The sequence below is a fragment of the Phlebotomus argentipes genome, unplaced genomic scaffold (assembly GCF_947086385.1).
Source record: "Phlebotomus argentipes unplaced genomic scaffold, Phlebotomus argentipes genome assembly contig_6, whole genome shotgun sequence".
Taxonomy (NCBI): domain Eukaryota; kingdom Metazoa; phylum Arthropoda; class Insecta; order Diptera; family Psychodidae; genus Phlebotomus; species Phlebotomus argentipes.
The window spans coordinates 972,652-990,902 of record NW_026776145.1 but is presented as its reverse complement, the minus strand read 5'-3'; the positions used below and the strand labels follow the sequence as shown (position 1 = coordinate 990,902).

General features: G+C 37.8%; 1 protein-coding gene across 3 annotated transcripts; it reads left to right on the top strand.

The window, feature by feature from the left end:
- Window positions 1-4,765: 4,765 nt before the first annotated feature.
- LOC132256200 (cell death protein hid) lies at window positions 4,766-17,267 on the top strand. 3 transcript variants are annotated; one of them, XR_009468207.1, is made up of 5 exons: window positions 4,766-5,601; window positions 10,482-10,689; window positions 11,188-11,395; window positions 12,205-12,433; window positions 16,437-17,267. XR_009468207.1 is itself a non-coding variant. In XM_059752468.1 (4 exons), the coding sequence occupies exons 1-4, from the start codon at window positions 5,433-5,435 to the stop codon at window positions 12,277-12,279; spliced, it is 660 nt and encodes a 219-aa protein (XP_059608451.1). In that variant the 5' UTR covers window positions 4,766-5,432; the 3' UTR covers window positions 12,280-17,267. The 3 variants fall into 3 exon arrangements, 1 of the variants encoding a protein (XP_059608451.1); XR_009468206.1 differs by having other exon boundaries at window positions 16,434-17,267; XM_059752468.1 differs by having other exon boundaries at window positions 12,205-17,267.
- Window positions 17,268-18,251: the final 984 nt, after the last annotated feature.

The window sequence follows — 18,251 nt, the reverse complement described above, 5'->3', positions numbered from 1 at the left end:
AAATAAGAGTATTCTAAACAGTCCATTACCACTTCTTGGAAAATATCTCAGCGCTAGAATACACCCGAGAGGCACTTTAAAATTAATTGACAGTCATGATTTTGCCTGAAGATCGTCTATTAATTTCAACTCACACATTATACACCAGTGGAGGTTTAATTGATTAAAATCTATCATGGACAGTAAAAATGTCACCATTTCTGCATAGGCTGTTTATTGTTGGGTTCCAGAGAGTTCATTTTACACCTCTTGCGACCACAGAAGCGCCACAAAGAAGTATCAATCTCACCAAGATCTATGGTTGTGGAGTTTCAGAAATGCACTGTTTGTGAAGACTGAGACGAGACTATGTAATTTATTGATATTACACTTAATTTGTGTCTCCCATTGGGTTGCCCTTCAATTCCAAGGAGTAGCAAAAAATCAGTAAATACCCTCAGGGAACGAGAGGCGGAATTTTACGGGTAATTAACTCGATAGTATGAATTGTTTCACCTGAGCGAAGAATGGTTCTCATCAAATGGAGCATTTCTTGCCACGCGTTTTTTATGTAGCCACTCTTCGAGGGCTTGGCAAAGTTGCCAGAATCACTCTCAAGAAGTCACTCAACCAGGGATTTTTCCTCCCCAATTCAGCGCGGAACTGGGTCAGGGAATTAGAGTAGATTGCAATCAGGAGGATTATTTTCTGGAAGCTGGCAGAAGGAGCGTCATTTGACTTGGGGTTTAATGAACTTCTTTATACCCAACATCATTGGCAAACTCACTTGCTGCGATACTCAAAGTGCATGTTTATAAATATTCTTTTATAGTCAAGTATTATATAGTCGTGAAACATGGGATTTCTAGACCCCTCAAGTCGGTCCTTTGAAGGACACCCTTGACCCGTCTTTCCACTGCCGCATATTTCACGCATAAGAAATACGTTACGGAACTGCTCGAAAGTGGGTGAAGTGTGTAGATAATTGCCATTATCTCCACTCTTCTGAGAAATTCTTCAAGACTTCTCCCAACTCCCCTGTTCGCCATGCACCAATTCTTCAACAGTGAGAAACCCCTTGTTTTGCCCCGATCTTTTCATTTCATATACCTAATATGACTCACCTCGACTCACACTCTCATCGGCTCTAAATCCACATGTTCCGTGGCGTAGAAAGCATATCCCGACGGTCCAACGATGACTCATTTGCCGAATGCAACGGTGTAAATACCAACACAGCGAGCAACCACCAGGTACAACCACGCTTCATATGTTCAACATAATTATGTGTGAATTCACTGACGGTCAAGTTTCCGCGAGGCGAGCCCCCGAGCTCGCTCATTTCACAATTCCCCGCGACTCTGTTTCTCTGATTGCGCAAAAAACTCATTAATATTTCTATCTCGTCCAAATGACACTTTGTTCTAGGATGGCGAGTATAATTGATAAGGGGCACACCCAACCGCTTCGGGAAGTTGGCGAGTTCTTCAATCCGCTGGCGGCGAAGGGCACAAAACTGAGACGTTCTGCTGGAACTTTAAATGCGATAAATCATGTGAAGACAGCGTTTCGCACCCAAAAACCCGCGCGCCAAAAAAAAACCAAAGAGATGCAGAGTATTCATGTGGTTGGGAAATCGAGGACAGGCCTCAACAATTGACTCTGTATCTGGCAGGTCACTTTGCTCCCCCTTCTGGCCCGTCTTCGGCAACGCCCTGTTCAGTTTTCCCAGGGAAGAAATGAACCATGCACGAGGGCCAAGTGCAAATCTCAGCTCCCGAGACCGAGGCACTTTTGCCTCGCAGCATGGTTGCATGCAATGGTCAGAGGCACAATCTTCTTCTGTTTTTTACACCAACTCGCATCCCAAGTGCAATCTGAGGCACAGAAGAGAGAAGATAAGAAATGAGGAGATGAAGAAACACACTCCAACTCCAAGTCAACAAGTCATTTCACGTCCAAGACGTGTTTGAACGTGTTGTGCCTCCAATTATATAATATTATAGATTTCAGTGTCACTCGAGGGGCCGATCAAGGGGGCACCGCGATACAGAACATGGGGTTGATGGCATATCGTCAAGGGAGACAGTCACGAAGTTGGGACAAAATTGCATAACAGAGAAGCGCATTATTTGGGGAGAATTTTAACTTAAAGTGTAGTATTTTCATAGTAAAAAAGATCCTATTCAGTGTTTCTATTTTCCAACTGGTAAACCTTCTGCCGTCACCTTATCAAGTTTCGACGTCTTTAGAGCCGCGATCTGTTTTTTGTGCAAACAGAGCGATATTTACAGTGAAAGGAGAATCCTCTGACGACTAAACTCTACTTACCACTTATCGCTGAAGGGGTAAAATCGACTTTTCATGCTCCCCACAGTCTATAATGACCAATAATTAAATCTAATTTAGAAACAAAGACTCACTGTGAGTTCCTTATCAGTTCCTTGAGCCAATTACTATTTCATTACGTCCAGCAGGAAAAAAGGCAAAATTATTTTTGTAGAGAAGCGCGACGGGTAAAAAAATCACTTGGAAATTATGTAAATAAACAATATCATATATTTAATTATAATTTACTGCGCAATTGTGTGCTTCTGATAACGAGAGTCCAACTTGCGAAAAAACTCCACCTCGTAACTTCTTACAGCAATCTCATTTGCATCGAAACACGATTCTTGCGGTGAGCACCAGAGATTTTAATCTCGATTGTAGGCAGCCTTATTGTTAGCAGAAAAGAGACTCGAGCCACAGCGTCGGATGACCCCAAAGTCGCTTCTGGGTAGCTCTAGAGCAGCACCTCTGGATGGCCACTCTTTCCTCTTTGGCGGAAATGAAAGTGAAAATTGGCACTTGAATTTCTCCGAGTGCACATCGCATTGCTATTCAACTTGACCTCATCACGCCTCATTTCATTATCATACACAGCGAATTTCTAGACGGAGGAAAAGTGCTGTGCACAGTGCGGCTGTAAATCAAGATTTACGAGAATTATCTGACACACTGTGACGATCATTGTTTATTTACTCTAAGGAGCATGTTTTCTTATAAATTGAATTTATTCAGTCTCCCCAAGTGGAATTATATTCAAATTAATTCCTCGGACTTGCACAACTTTCCCGCCAAGAATTATTTGTTCTAGTCTATCGCAGATGATAATGTTTAGATAGAGTTTTAAATAAGGCCACCTTGTGGCTAATCTCAACATTCTTCTTTTCTGATAAGCAACAGATGGTCAGACCACTTGTGGTCATGACAATTGCGTTTCAAGAGTTTTTTTAGTCGTAGCGAAAGAAAGGTGATGAAATTCTCCTCCAGATTTGATATCTCACACATTGATTAGTCACAATTCGTTGACCTACTTCTTCAATCTGTCTTTTTCTTCGACTGCTTGTTGATATTTTTTTAATGATCACGCGACATGCTGATGAGTCAGAATATTCTGGCTGTAAAACTGACCAACGTTGATCACCGGTAAATAGATTACCAGCGAAGCCAGCAAATAAAGGAGAATCGTTTGAATAGAATCATTGCTAATACAGAGCATAAAAGAGCGCTGCAATACATTGAAAAACAATCATATTACCTCTTAATAGACGTGATTTAATATTAGAAAAATGTCTTAACATAGTTTTCTGCATATTCTCTCAATTTTCGCAATTTCCTTGCAAGCAACACCCTTTTCTAATGATTTCAAATAATTTAATGGTCCAATTTCCTGGGCACCTATCAATATGCAGAGCTCTGCTGGCAATTTAAATTTTAAAACTATTAATCCAGCTGAGCAAATGATGCATAAATTGTTGGGAGGTGTTTCCCAGTGCCTCGATGTGAATCATAAATGTGGCGGAGGGACGCCTAATGAGTGCTCACCCAGGAAAATTTGCATCCAGCCTTATTGTTGTGTCTTGCCACGGTTATTTGTGCATTTTCCCGATAAACACTGCGGCCAATTTGCACGCAGAAATCCGCCAGAGCAGCCCACTCTGAAAAGTGCGCACTCGTTTATGCTATACCTTCAGCCACACTTCATCCACTAGTATTCCACACACCGACTTTAATGATTGTACACAAGTGAAAAAGTAAAATAAATAGAATCGAAAAAAGGCATTGTCGAATCCACAATTGTTTATTTTACCAAGATGGTGAAGCCAAAAAATTTTTTATGAAAATACTCATATCAGACACGTTGGATATAAAATCTCATGTTATTGCTATCATTACGTGTGGTTGTGGCGTTGTGTGTATGCACAAATACGGCGAGACTTAAACTGTTAAATCACATAAGGTTATTACCCTTAATATTTTTAACGCCTATTTACTCCACTCAATTGACAGCGTGCTCCAGAGGCAGTAAAAAAGCGCGGGTATATGTGTTGATATTTGATGCAAATGGGAATTGGGTTTAGGGTTAAGCCCGTGTTGGCGGGAAGAGTTTTCTCTATATCTCCGCACATCTAATTGAATCCCATTTGAGGGCAAGAAAGAACCACATTGACGGTGATTGAGGCGTTTGTAGGTTTACCCTGCCTATTTTTCGTACCCCACCAACCATCGAGGACCTAATTCCCTACCCTCTCCCGAAATCCCGCAGCCAGTCAGCCACTGACAAGGGGTGCTTCGCTGTGGAGGGGATACGATCGGCGCTTGCATGCCAGCGCCAGAGACATGCGCACCCATACAGGCACGTGGCGCGCGACATGCTGCATGTATGTGCCCAGAGTCAGAGCAACAATTGCAGTCGTGCGGAGTATACGTGAAGTGGAAATGCATTTGCCGCCAGTCGTGCTGGATAAGCCGAAGAGCGCAGTCACAGAAATTGTCTTCGCCGCACGCTTGTGAGTCCGATCGAAACACATCGTCAGTGCAGCGCGGAACGACAGTGAATCAGTTTGCTGCCAGACGTCGAGCGAGTTGGACGTGTTCCGGAGTACCGGAAAGAGTTGCATTTATCGTACGTTTAGAGCACTTTCCGCATTGTACTTGTTGATATACTTCCGACGAATTGAAAAACTTTTTGGACAATTTTCGCAAAGCAAAAAGAAAAATCCTAGATTCAGTGAAAAGCCTCCAAGAGTGACTGAAAAACAGTTTATTGAGAGATTTTCTTTGTAAATTTTTGCCCGAATTTTCGTGCCATAAATTGTGAAAGCTGATTTGGTGTGGACTCCGAATTGAGAAGCAAATCAGAATTTCCCAGATACTTCTAAAGTCACTTTGTGATTTCGCTAAGTAATGGCTAAAGTGATTATCTGCAATCCAGACTAGAAGTGAAATGACAAAGTGTGAGAGACACTGGCAGCTGAAAGACTCGATAATGGCAATTTGACCATTGTGATAACTATAGTAAATTTTTGTTGACACCCACAAAATTGACACAGAATCACGCAGAGTTTGCAAAACACTTCTAAATTAGTGTGACCTCAGTACAGCTGAACATACTGACACTCAGTGACATGGCACGACCGTTCTATGTTCCCGAAGACGACCAGGAGCAGCAGGGCTCATCCCAGCCGCCCAGTGGTTCGTCCTCGGCCACCCAGTCCCCACTGCAGAGCCCCCTTATGGTCAACAATGAGCACCTGGTGCAGGCGTTCTGCGAGGCCTTGTATCGCATTGGAGGAGGTTTGTGGAAATTTTTATCCTTTCTCATAGTCCTCGAGACTGTCAGGCGGTGCAGTTGAGTCCCTCCATCTAGATCTGTAAGCTAATTGGATGAATAAAAGCAAAATCTAATTGTAAAAATAAGTGATGTGACTGAGTTTGTGATTTTCCCGCCAAAGTCTCCAGTGCTAATCAAACGGAAATTCCATTCGGCGAAAAAGAAGATTTTATGCAAATATTGGCATCTTCGACAAAAAGGTGATGCGATATTGTGAAATCTCGGTTGGGGGTCAGTGGCCGCAGCCGAGGCGGTTTGGCGACGCGGTGTTAAGATTTTCGACGAAAAATGGGAGAAATGTATGGTTGTAGTTTGTAGAACTTAATCAAACTTTATGAGACACCTCATAAATAACAAAATGCCAAATTGCCACCAACACTGTGAGTACTCCTTAGCTTGATTGTGGCACATGTGCAGAGTCTTTCCAAGTGGGAAGGCCCGTGATGGGCTGCAGTGAGATACAGTGTGACTTTGCAGATTACGAACCCAAAATAGACTTGTCACACTCTGCATAAATTTTGAATAACATTTTGTCGCATTATGTAGAACGTTGCGGATGATTTTCGCACGGCGACACTCTCAGTTCTTTGTTCACCCTCGAATGTGTAGGAATTACTAAATGCTGTGTGTGGTGAAAAATTGCATTTTCCAGCATTTTGCAACAAGTTCTCTGGCGAGTGTTGGAAGTGTGCGCAGAATTTCCCGCGCGCGCCAAACCATAAATTTCCGAATAACCTAAAAATACGGCCAATTGTACGTGTTCGAGAGTGCGTCTTTTTGCATAGTCAATTACCACTTTTCTTGCAGATTTATCATACAATTGAGCTATGAGATATACTGTCAATTTTATCGCATTGCCACAGCTAATCGCTTTATTTATAAACACTCTTGTGGTATCTGAACATCAGAATTACTCCTGTTTGATTGGATTGACCACAGAGCTCAAGAGGCAAGTGTATGGCGTGAAAAAGTTGCATAACGATGACAAAACATTGCCAGCTTTCTTGACATAATGAACCATTTGATGTGTAATTACATATTAGAGTATTCCAAAGTCCTATACAATCCAACTCTCCGATGCTGGCCTGCAGTTGCGTTTTACCCTAGCCAATAAATGGTTTTACGCGCGGAGAGGAGAACCGAATAATTGCAATCAACTTTCTTGCATCAATGTGCTATTATGTCTTCTCAAAAATCACATTTCCTCCCAACAATGGAATTAGTAGTGCTGCAGAGAGGAGAAATGATAGAATTGCAGAGAGGTAGAGAGATACATGCCACTTACCACCTGTATTTTGTCGCGCTTTTTTCCGCCTCTACTCAAACTATGTATACAAAAACATGAGACAAAGACAGTGAAATGACTTGTTTTCTGCAATGCCCAGCGAGCAAATAGATGCACATAACATCCACTGCTATTTATACAACAAATTAGAGAATGAATTGGAAGAGTATCTGTCAACCTGTTCGAAATTTCAAATGCCGCCGGCGTTCCTCTTTGTTCACCACCGTATGACTGAACACGTGAGTAAACTGTATACAGAATATTCACCGCAATGTCTATTAATTATCCGCGGCCGTGAATTCAATGTAGTATCAAAATGAGTAATTGCAGACTGATTGTCGGACGGGAATTATCAACAGAAAACTCTCCTGACTCATCAGCAGAGCACTTTTGCTCTTAATCGCGCTCGTACTTGTGTTTTGTCTTTAAGTGATGGACTTGATCATCACTGACAAACACAGATTAGGTCTTTCACGATTGGGACAAGAAGAGCAATTATCATTTCTCGAAGTTGGTTAATCGAAAAATGTATTGTGAAGCGTAATAGATTTGATATCAGTAGCTCAGTGTCAGTGGCGATAAGACAAGAATACTTAGTGGCTTCCAGTTTGTCTGATTCAGCAAAACCACTTATGGTAATAATATTTTGTATTTGGAAAAGAAAACAGATAAGCCGGGGGTAAAGTGAGAGGCGTGATCATATGAACTAAAACGCAAAATTTCTCGGTTTATTTTGAAGTACAAGAATGTAATTTTCAGACAAAATCTTAGCTTTTCTCCAATACCATAGAACTTATATGAGTGTAATTCTTTGTGTGCAATATATAGAGCCTGCATGAAGACTCTTAATCCTATGACTAACTCCAATCTAAACATTACAACGCACTTCCATTCTTACAAGAAACCCACCTGCATTCTGCGAACTGATAGGCAAATGCTCGGCGTTGCATGCAGAAGTCAGGCTGGAAAATCACATGCAAAAAAGGCAGACATTTGTGAATCCTTGAGAATCAGAATACTGTTCAGTTTACCTTAATTGACTTTAATTGCAATTGAAGATTTATTTCCCCAGAAACACCATTAGACACACGACTAAATTCATGCACATAGATTTGTATTATAATTAGAAAATAATCAAATGGGAGGCCCGAATGGGGGGAATGGCGGCCGGTGGTTGTTGGGATTGTGCAACCCGCGGCTCGTGGTGCTGGAGAAGAGTGGAAGACACACATGTGCCGTGTTGATAAACGTCCAGAGCTCGACCAGCAATGTGCCACGGAGTGACGAACAAAGTGGTTTTATTGCGCGCGCTAAACGCTCCACTGGATGGGCTCAACATTGTACGGAGAGTCGCGAGTTGGCTCAATTACCGGGCTTGATTTATATGCATTATATTTGCACTGAAAATTAAAATTGAGCAACCGCCATTGCATCAAATGCGAAGCACTTTCAAGGTCCCGCCAAGGCGTCGATGGTCAATATGGGTTTATGCCTCAACGCTCCATCGAGTGGCGATCTTCCGGGTTTAGGATTAGGCGTAATCCCTTTCGATTGAGACTGTCTGAGGCACACTCTAGCCTCCGGCAAGACCTTCAAGTCGGTAATTACTCTAGATCGCATGAAAGAACCTCTTCATTTAAGTGACACTATGGAAAACTCCCCGACCACAATCTTTATGGACTCCCATTTGTGTTCATCTTGATAGGGGGCTATCATAGAAGAGAGTCACTAAAATAAATTATAAATCCACCCGAGAGATGCAAATTGCAATCCACAAACACATCTTGGGCGCGCGAAACTTCTTTTTTTTCTCTTGCACAGCACGTGAATAAATTAACATTAATTAGTCGATTGGCAATGACAATGCTATATTAATGTGGATACTTGCGAGAATAAATGTGCTTTATTAAATTTACTTGGCTAGATGGTGGATGGAAGGAAAATTGAATAGTCGTGCCTCAAGTTGAGAGATTAAAATATACAAGAACACTCCGTCATGCTATTTTGCTTCTTTCTGCCCCATTCGAGAGACACACTCGCATTGTACTTTATGAAATATCATCAAATCAATTTACAGACTTGAGAACTATTCTTACGGCGTGCATAAGATGGGAAAATGTGAATTAACTCTATAAAGTAATTGCGGTCTGTAATTTTTTCACACTCTTCAAACCACCTATAAAATTCACTAAAAATATGCTATTATTCTCGAGAATTTCACTAATGCACTCTTGTATAAATAAATACATTGCCATATAATTCATGCCATAAGTGGCTCATATTATCAAGATAGAATTAATTGATTCGCAGAAATACTTTCATGTGAGTTTTTCAAAGATGTGGATTCAAAAAACATCGTTTTTAGTCAATTATGTCATTCTTATTGTACGCTGTCTTTTGTAGAGTTTTTTTTTCATATCTCTCATCTCAATTACTAATCGCGACAACGACACTCCAATTCCTGCTAAATGTAATTACTATGCAGCAACTGTTATCGCACTAAAACACTACACATCCCACCCTTTGTCAAATTATCTAATGCAAAAATGACAATAATTATGCATAATTACACCTTGCGTGCCTCTCTTTTTAGCAAAATCAATTATTCATGTTTCTGCGACAATGATTTTATCAATTGACCATCTATTTCACTGTGGCTGTTCAGGACTTTCCACGAAGTGGAAGAAATGAGTAAACAAAAAGTGCGTTCACGCTGCACTTGATCTGATTTTTCGTTCCTCACAATTGAGCAATTCCGTCGAAATTCAACTGCGAAATGCAAACCAAAGTGCAATCATGGAATTGCACTCGAATGCAATTGCCAATGCACTAACTCTGCGGAGTGCACAAGCAAAGATATACAGTGGCTAATGCAGTGTGCATAAAAGGCCCATTAAATATTTAATCGGCGAAAATTGCAAAAGAAAATTGTTTCAACATGATTTTCAAATTGCGTATTTGACCATTTCCCCAACGGACATACAAGCTCCCAGCGAGACTGAGGCAAAATGCGGTGTAATTGATGGTGCAAGTCAATTATTTAAATGTGCTCTAGCCACACAATTATTTGCATATGAAGTAGTCTATTAGGCGAGTGACATACTGTCCATCTCGCATTGGCTTGCAAAAAACAGACCAGTCTTCACAGGAAGAGGGAATTTCATTAAAATCAAGGAGCGTCTCACATTTAATTTTATTAAATGATCAAGAAGAAAGTGTTTTTTCATCACACTCTGGGTGAGTAATAAAATTATATTTGAGCGAGGATGGCTAAAGGAGTGCACAAAGACAAATTTTATCACTCACACTGGAGACAAACTGAGTCATTAACGAAATTAATTACACTTTGGAGGGCGAATGAGAAAAAATGTCCACAATGGGAAAAGCACGCAAACATGTCATATCACGAGATATATTTTATCGCGTCTGCACAACTCCTTTCCACACTCATAGGTCAGTTTTCGTGCCAATAAGAATTTCCATGAATAACTAATTCGGGGACATTTTTCACTACTGCCACTGACACTTTTTTACACCTCGCTTTGTCTCCACGCTCAGGAACTCCGGCATTTCCGCTGCCACCGCCGAGCCCCTCCTGCAGTCCACATGCAATGGCCCAGAGCTCCTCCGGCCACTACGGTGAGATTTTCTTCCCGAGATCAATATCGACACCGAGAACGCCCAGAACTTACACCCATCAGCCCCTCGAGGAAGTGCACCGTGTCCCATCGCACCCCATCGATCAGCACCGATTGCCAATTAGACGGTAAGGAAATGTCCAACTTAATTGTTCTCCGTAATAACATCAATCACAAGACGAACTGATCGGTTTTGCGCAGCATTTGCAGTACGAAAGAAGTCATTAAGATGAAATACAGCTTCATAATAATTAAATTTTCCACGCACATCTCCTAATTAATGATGATTCAAGTATAATTTTTATTTAGAACTCACGCAAATTTATTTTTACGAAAAAAAAACATGGTAAATGTTATCTGATTACTTGACTTGTATAAGAAAAATTTCCTAGTAATTGTATACTTTTACAATTTTACATTCTTATCTCAAAATCGGAAGTTTGCGACTTTATCAGTTATCAATATTTCCTTCTTCCTAATGATCTCGCACTTTCCCACGCTAAATTGAGATCTTGATCAGATTAGTAGAACAATTGTTCGCCTTCTGGTAAAGTTGCATTAGTCATTGAAAATCTCATTATTAGAAGCTCCTATGCAATATTCCACAACAATTCTCCACTTCTCAGAATTCGATTAACGTCCACTGGCGAAGATGAGGATGACTGCCCGAGCGACCATGACAGTAGCCTGAATGAGTTCCAAGACCATTTTCACCACTTGGAGGCTCGCGAGCGACTCACAGAGTTTCCTGGTCGCGTTCCAGAGCGCAAGAGAGGCAAGGCATTGCCATCATCTCCCGCAGCAGGGCCAGAGACGCCAAAAGACAAGCCAAAGGTAGATTTCAATTTTATCCCCCAGAAACACTGTTCCTCCCGTCCGAGTGCGTGAACTTGTCGCTGTCTAAATATTTTCATAAATATGAGTCTCGCACACGTGTGAATGTGTTGCATAAATATTTTGAATTTATCAAAGACGCAGCGCGCGAACGCATAATAATTTTTCCGTAAACAAATACCGAATTACACATGTTTTTCTGGGATCTGGGGACAATGCTTCGTGGAGGGCAGACAGAAAAAAATCACCCCAAGAATGGCTTTTCCAACCACCGTCGGTGTGTTTGGGTTGAGGCGCGATTGAGTCAACAATGGAGTGTGTTAACTGTTGTGTGTTCGTTTTGATTTTCCATTTAACACATTTTCTCTCATCCAAAAATGCACTTCAACCCCGAGAGTTTCACTCCTGAGGCTCGAGAGAGTGTTTCGCAGAGACAAATTTCGTAATAATTGCATCGGATAGCAATTCATCATAATTCCCAGTCTATTTTCTGCATCCCTTATTATTTATGTATTTAGACCTCGGCACACGGTTGGCGCCCTTTCGTTAGAAATATCTGAGGGGACGGCCTCTGCCCTTGCTCATCTCTCACTCTTGACACCGATAATGGCCCATAAAAGTGACCCTGTGATAATACACTTGTTCCACAGATAGTTTTTCGTCTCCACCACTTACATATCTCATTTTTATGGTCGGTCTTCGCGTCAGAATTGCTTCTGCCTTTAGCCTTAACCTCGGAAATACTTTAATCCACACACACACAACTAGCCGTCCTGGAAAACACTCAAAAATCATCGGTTTCTTTTCAGGAGCAGTGCTTCAATTGGTCCTTGGTAACTGCCCTCTTTATCGTGGTCGGATGCGGAATATTCGCCTCGCGGTGAATATTCGGCGTATGAATTCCGTGCACAAAAACCGATCAAAGCACACAAAAAGACAACAACACGACAAAATTCAACGGATACCGATTTTGAGTTTATTCATTCGCTGATATTATTTTCAACACTGCCATTAACCAGAAGGACCGTTTGGAGAGAGGTAAAGATTGGAAAATTTGGCGAATAAAATTTTCACGACGACTAAATGGCATACATTATGCATACTTGACTACATCCATTCATTAAAAAAAAATATTGTAATAATTTTTTTTTATAAATATTTCGTAAAAATGGAAGGAAAATATATTTTGTAAGCAAAATATTTCATTGCAAGGAGGAAGAAAATTATGAGGTAAACAATATTTGAGTATTAGTGGATAAATTTGCCTGAGGTTCGATTGACGAATCCTCAACGATACTATTTTATACTCTATCGTGTAATTAAATATATAAGAAAATCAATGTTGTTTTATAAATAAATGACGATAAAGGTGAAAATGTGTGGAGATAACAACTTTTTCATATGGTAGTGAGTAGGACAAAAATGTGAATGTAGCTTTTAAGTGATTAATTGTAACCCAAAGCGATTGTGATTTAAAAGAAGCGTTGTTGAAACGACGTGAAAATTTTGCATAAAAAACATACAGTACAGTTCAATTCATCCAAATAGAAAGAAAACACACACGAAAATTTACATTTTGACATATTTCAGGATGATTTTTTACTGAGGCGTCCGTTTATGTTTTATCCCCCTTGTTTTATTTATTTCCAAAAGACAAACCATATAATTACTACAGAGACAGTAAATAATTAAATTAGGCTAAATTGCTGCTAATTCTTGAAAGACAAAACATATTTTCTGGATACCGCGAACAAATCGTGTTTGTATTTTTTTTCATAATCATATTTCTTGTAAAAGCCATGCATCAATTTAAGAGCATCATTCTCATTAATTTCACCAATTTCTGTCTTCATTTTTTTGTTTCTACGTAGCAACAGAAAAAAGCTCATTAAAGCGCATTGTGATTGAAAAAAAAGGCGAAAAAGAAAAATCCGAGTGAGGAAAAAAACGATAATTGAGAACAAAACGACTGATTTACTTGAAATGATACTGTCACGTTGTGGATCTCTCAAATTTACATTGTAGTTCTAACCATTTTTGGAGACTTGTCTTATTGCAGGAAATTAAATCCACAATGTCCATTGAAACATTTTCAAATAGCGTTCGACGCGTGATAGAATTTGTACACAGTTCAACTGCATTTTTTCTGTCAAGGCAAAAGGTATAATCGAGTAAATATTGTGAAAAATCGATACAGTTTTGTAGAGGAAGAAAACATAAATCAGAGACGATACAAATGGCCAAAAATAGATACTTGAGAGCCCCAAAGAATACAATACATATTACGATTGTGTTATTGATGGAAAAGGATTTAAAAAGAAGCAAAAATTGAACAACTTTGATCTCATATAAACATACTTTTTTATATATTGCATTCTAGTGAAGTGGATTGTATAGCAATTTAAATGGAAAGGAGAACAATTCTTAAACAATCTTATTGCAAATATAAATGACAAAAGGATAAATTGAGGAATATAAGTAAATTTATAGTAGGCTTAGAAGAGTGGTATTGAAGTAATAAATAAAATAAGCTGCATTGTGATCACAAAACGGATGATTAGAGGCACTGGCGAGCATATGTATTTTTGAAGAGACGAGACAAATTATGCTCCTCAGTGCAGACCGAGGAGAAGGATTGGAATATGTGCTAAAAAAAAAAGATCAATTATTTTGGAGTCAATCATATAAATTATTCCATCACATCTCTTGGTCAAGCAATACAAATTTCAACGAAGCATTCAATTATTTCTCGTGTGCAACAAAACTTGCAGAAACTCAGCAAAGTTTTTGTCAGTTTTACACTATGGCACTAAAAATCAATCAATAGTAAAACTCTAACAACGGAGATTTCAGAGGTACACTGTAAAGTGAAAAGCAATTCAATATGTAATTAACTGAAGAGAATATTTCCTTTTTGGGCTGTCAATTGCATGAGAAAGAAGAAAAATCATCGATATCGCAATGTATATTCTTTGTAAAATTAAGTAATACTTACTGCATCATTCTCTTATCAATTTTAGAATAAATGTACATTTTTTCGGCTTATGAACTATAATCAATTCGAATTACCCTGACTGGTACTAGTGAACTGCTGACGGATCTCTTGCAATCTGACCATTTTGACTCACGGTTGATAGAAGTGAAACGTTCAAATTCTAAAGTGTCAGCAATGATTATAGTTTGTACAGTTCTTCAGAGTTTTCGAATGATCTCTTTTTGTATTTACGGTCCAACATGATGTCACCTGGAAGACAATTTCTTCCGATTGAATAAAAATTACGCTATAAAAACAATGCTATAACCCTTCCACGTGTCATCATAGGAGATTGGCTAGCAATTGGACCGCTCTTTCTTGTAAATAATACACGTAGACAGTTAGTTAATGTTTTGATCCATATAATGAAATTAAATTTCGCAGTTTTATTTTGTACTAATTGTGTATTAATAAGGGACATTTTTGCATTTTTTTTTTTTTGGAATATTCATAGATAATTTCTCCCAGCATTATGCATAATATAAATGTACTCTAATACAGCATTTAATATATTATTTTTCATATGAACTAATAACCCAAATTTTTTACTTTTACCATTATTTCAATTTCCTGGGCCATCTTAAGTTATGTTTTAGTATCGCGTTAAAAAACTCATCCAGCCACTTGGTTAACCACAATAGAACCCATTCCGTTATAGGAAGTGCTTTTTGAAAAATTTAGAATTTTGATGCTTTGATTAACAAAGACCCAAGAAACGAAACGGTTTCATTGTATGCAACAAATCGTTGTTATACTTACGGATAATGAAGAGAAAAACTTTTATTTTGCATTTTGATCTGTTGATTTTCATAAATCGTACAAAGATGTTGATTTGGTCGTGTCTCACGATGCGACGTAAAGTCAACAATTGCACATCAAAGGGCTGATGAGAAAGTACAAGATAACAATATTTAAGGAAAATGTGACAAAAGATGAATATTTAATAGTGGAAAGTGTAATGTTAAATAGTCCCAAGAGACGAGAATATTTGCCAGAAATTACAACCATGTAATTCCGGAATTTTCCATCTCTGCATAAAGTAAATTATCTCTACACTACATAGTAATATATTTATTTCTAAAATGGAAAAACATATTATTCTGTGGATGTCTTTGTCTATTGCTATTCAAATTGTTGGAAATTTACAGCAAAATATACAAAATGACCAGTTTTTAGCAAAACAAATTTTGCAAATTTGACAAATTTTCGCTCTTGTGATTCCAAACAAAAAGGATTTTTATAGAATTTAGATGACAAATTTTGGTAAATTTCCAACAAAATCCCGCTTCAACTTCTTGACAAATACTTCAACTATAGGAACAAAAAGTCAAACCCTTCTTTGAATATTGGGGGTAATTTTTCTACATTAACTAGAAAAGAAAGTACATTTGCATAAGAATACTTTATAAACACTTAAATAATTGTCCAGGAATAAATTGAATCGAAGTAAAGATGTAATGAGGTGAAGATCAGAAAACACATTAAACATAATTGTCGTTAATTAAGGAAAATGTCATTTCTACTTAGGATAACGTATCTCAGCATAAAACTATAAAAGAGTAAAGAAAATTGCAAAAAAAAATTTGAAAAAAGGAGGAATATAAATAGCCAAGTAGATATGCGAAAATAAGCCATAAGTTTAATTAGGTTAAACCTAGTCTTAATTGCCCTTCAGAGCGGGTCTGTGATTCATTGATCTCATTTTCTTACCAATTTTTAATTTGTTTATTTTGTATGTAATAAATCAATATCACGATAAACGCAGAAATCATTTCTGTTAAATTGAAGGAAAAGAACCTATTTGCCGTGCATTTGAATTTTCTTTTTGCTCTTTCGGTGAGAAAAGGACGTTTTAGCGAATCAAAATTGCGTGGACCAATTTCAATCGGCAAGATTCACTCGTCATCACATTCATTTCATTGTGCAAATTTCATTGAACATTTTGTCAAGTGACATCATCCATAAAACATAACAATAAATTGACATTTTGTTGTATTTTTCCAGCAGATCACATTTTCTTACAGAGCCCAAAATATTGTTTGGCACAACAATTGTACATATATTGCCACTTGAAACCACCAATAGAATTAGATTGCATTTTTTATCAAAAGAAATTTTGAGAAATCAACAAAGTCGTTCCTATAATAATATTGCGAGAACATGTAAAATTAATTATGTACACTTTGAAGATCAACAATACTTTTGCAAAGTGTAAGATAATGTGACATCTTTTTCACAACACTTCATTTGAATGCAAAATGAAACGTAATCGAAAAGACACGAAAAACTACAAAATGTTGATAAACTCAATTAATATTTATAAATATAATTCAAAATATATCTATAAATGTTAAGCATTTATCAATTAATATATTCTTAATTAATGATTTTATTTGTTTAGTTTAAATACTCTTCTATGTTTCTGTTACACTAAAAATGAGAAACGCCAACATTGCGAGAAAATTCTCATAAAAAAATACTTTGGACAAGTGTAGAAAAAATTAACAATGAATTGATTAAAAAGAGAGTAAGATAAAAATGACACAATTTATACGACCCAATTCGACATTCAATTATATAATTACACTTTTATAACGAAGAAAAAAAAATTGAGAATAGTTTATATTTGAAAAATCGACAAAGTGTAAATATACTTTTTATATTGATGAAAAAAAGAAATCATAATGCGACATATATAAAACAAAATATACATTTAAGAAATATTTTGCATTTAAAAACACGAAAAGTAAAATACAAATCATAAATTGATTCAGAAAATTGCTTATATATTACTATAATGGCTCTTTTTTTTTAAAGAAATGAAATAAATGTTAAATCCAAGAGATATTCTTTTCTTTTCTTTTATTCCCTGAACACCATATTTCGCTGAGTTATTCTATTCCTGCTGCAATTGCCATTAATTAGTGTCGGTGACGAATGGAATCAGAGCCGATGAACTTTCGGAGGCGGCAAGTAAATGGCGGTTTCACGCGACATTCTGTCCATTCACAGCAAATTAATTTATCACAGGTAAGATGTTGCGATGAAATTTTACGGAAAAATGAGGAAATTAATAAATAAGTTGATGGAATATGGAATTTAGCTGTTTCGACTCATTCCTCCGATGACAGAGAAACAATTTCTCACTGATGACTCTTGCTGTGCACGAAGACTTGGATGAAATAACACGTGTCCTTCAGAAGACACAGTAAATGGCAATAAATCACAATCCTGGCATTCCTTACACTGCATTTTCCCCTCTTCCTCACACACTTTCTTACGGCAAATATTAATTGATTGGCTAATTTCAATTAGTCGTAAATATTTGCCTTAAAAGGTACAAGCAATGCAGAAATGATTGCGTATTCCTACTCGGCTTTTGTGAGATAAAGAAATCAATTGTCAAATATCTACACCCCCGGATGAATTTTGCAATTTAATATCCAATTACTATATTTCACACTCTTCACAATTCATTGCTTCATAAATTGTGCCTCATAACGCATCTTCCTCGGTGGATATTGCATGGGACGCAGTCTATTAATAATTTAATTGCGCGTCTTAATGTGAGAACTAATAGTGGGAAAACGTCAGAATTAATTTAAAAATTTTATATGCACTTCTGCGCTCGTATGAGTGTTAGATTGTGCGACAAGCCGAGACAAAGAACTCTGAAACATTTGCACGTGTTCAGTTTGTCTCTCCTTTTTGTTGCCAATGTAAACACTGCTTATTTATTTTAATATCTCTCTTTTTTCATGACAAGCACACTGGCGAAATACACACGTTTGTATATAGTTGTGTAAAATATTAATTTTCCAC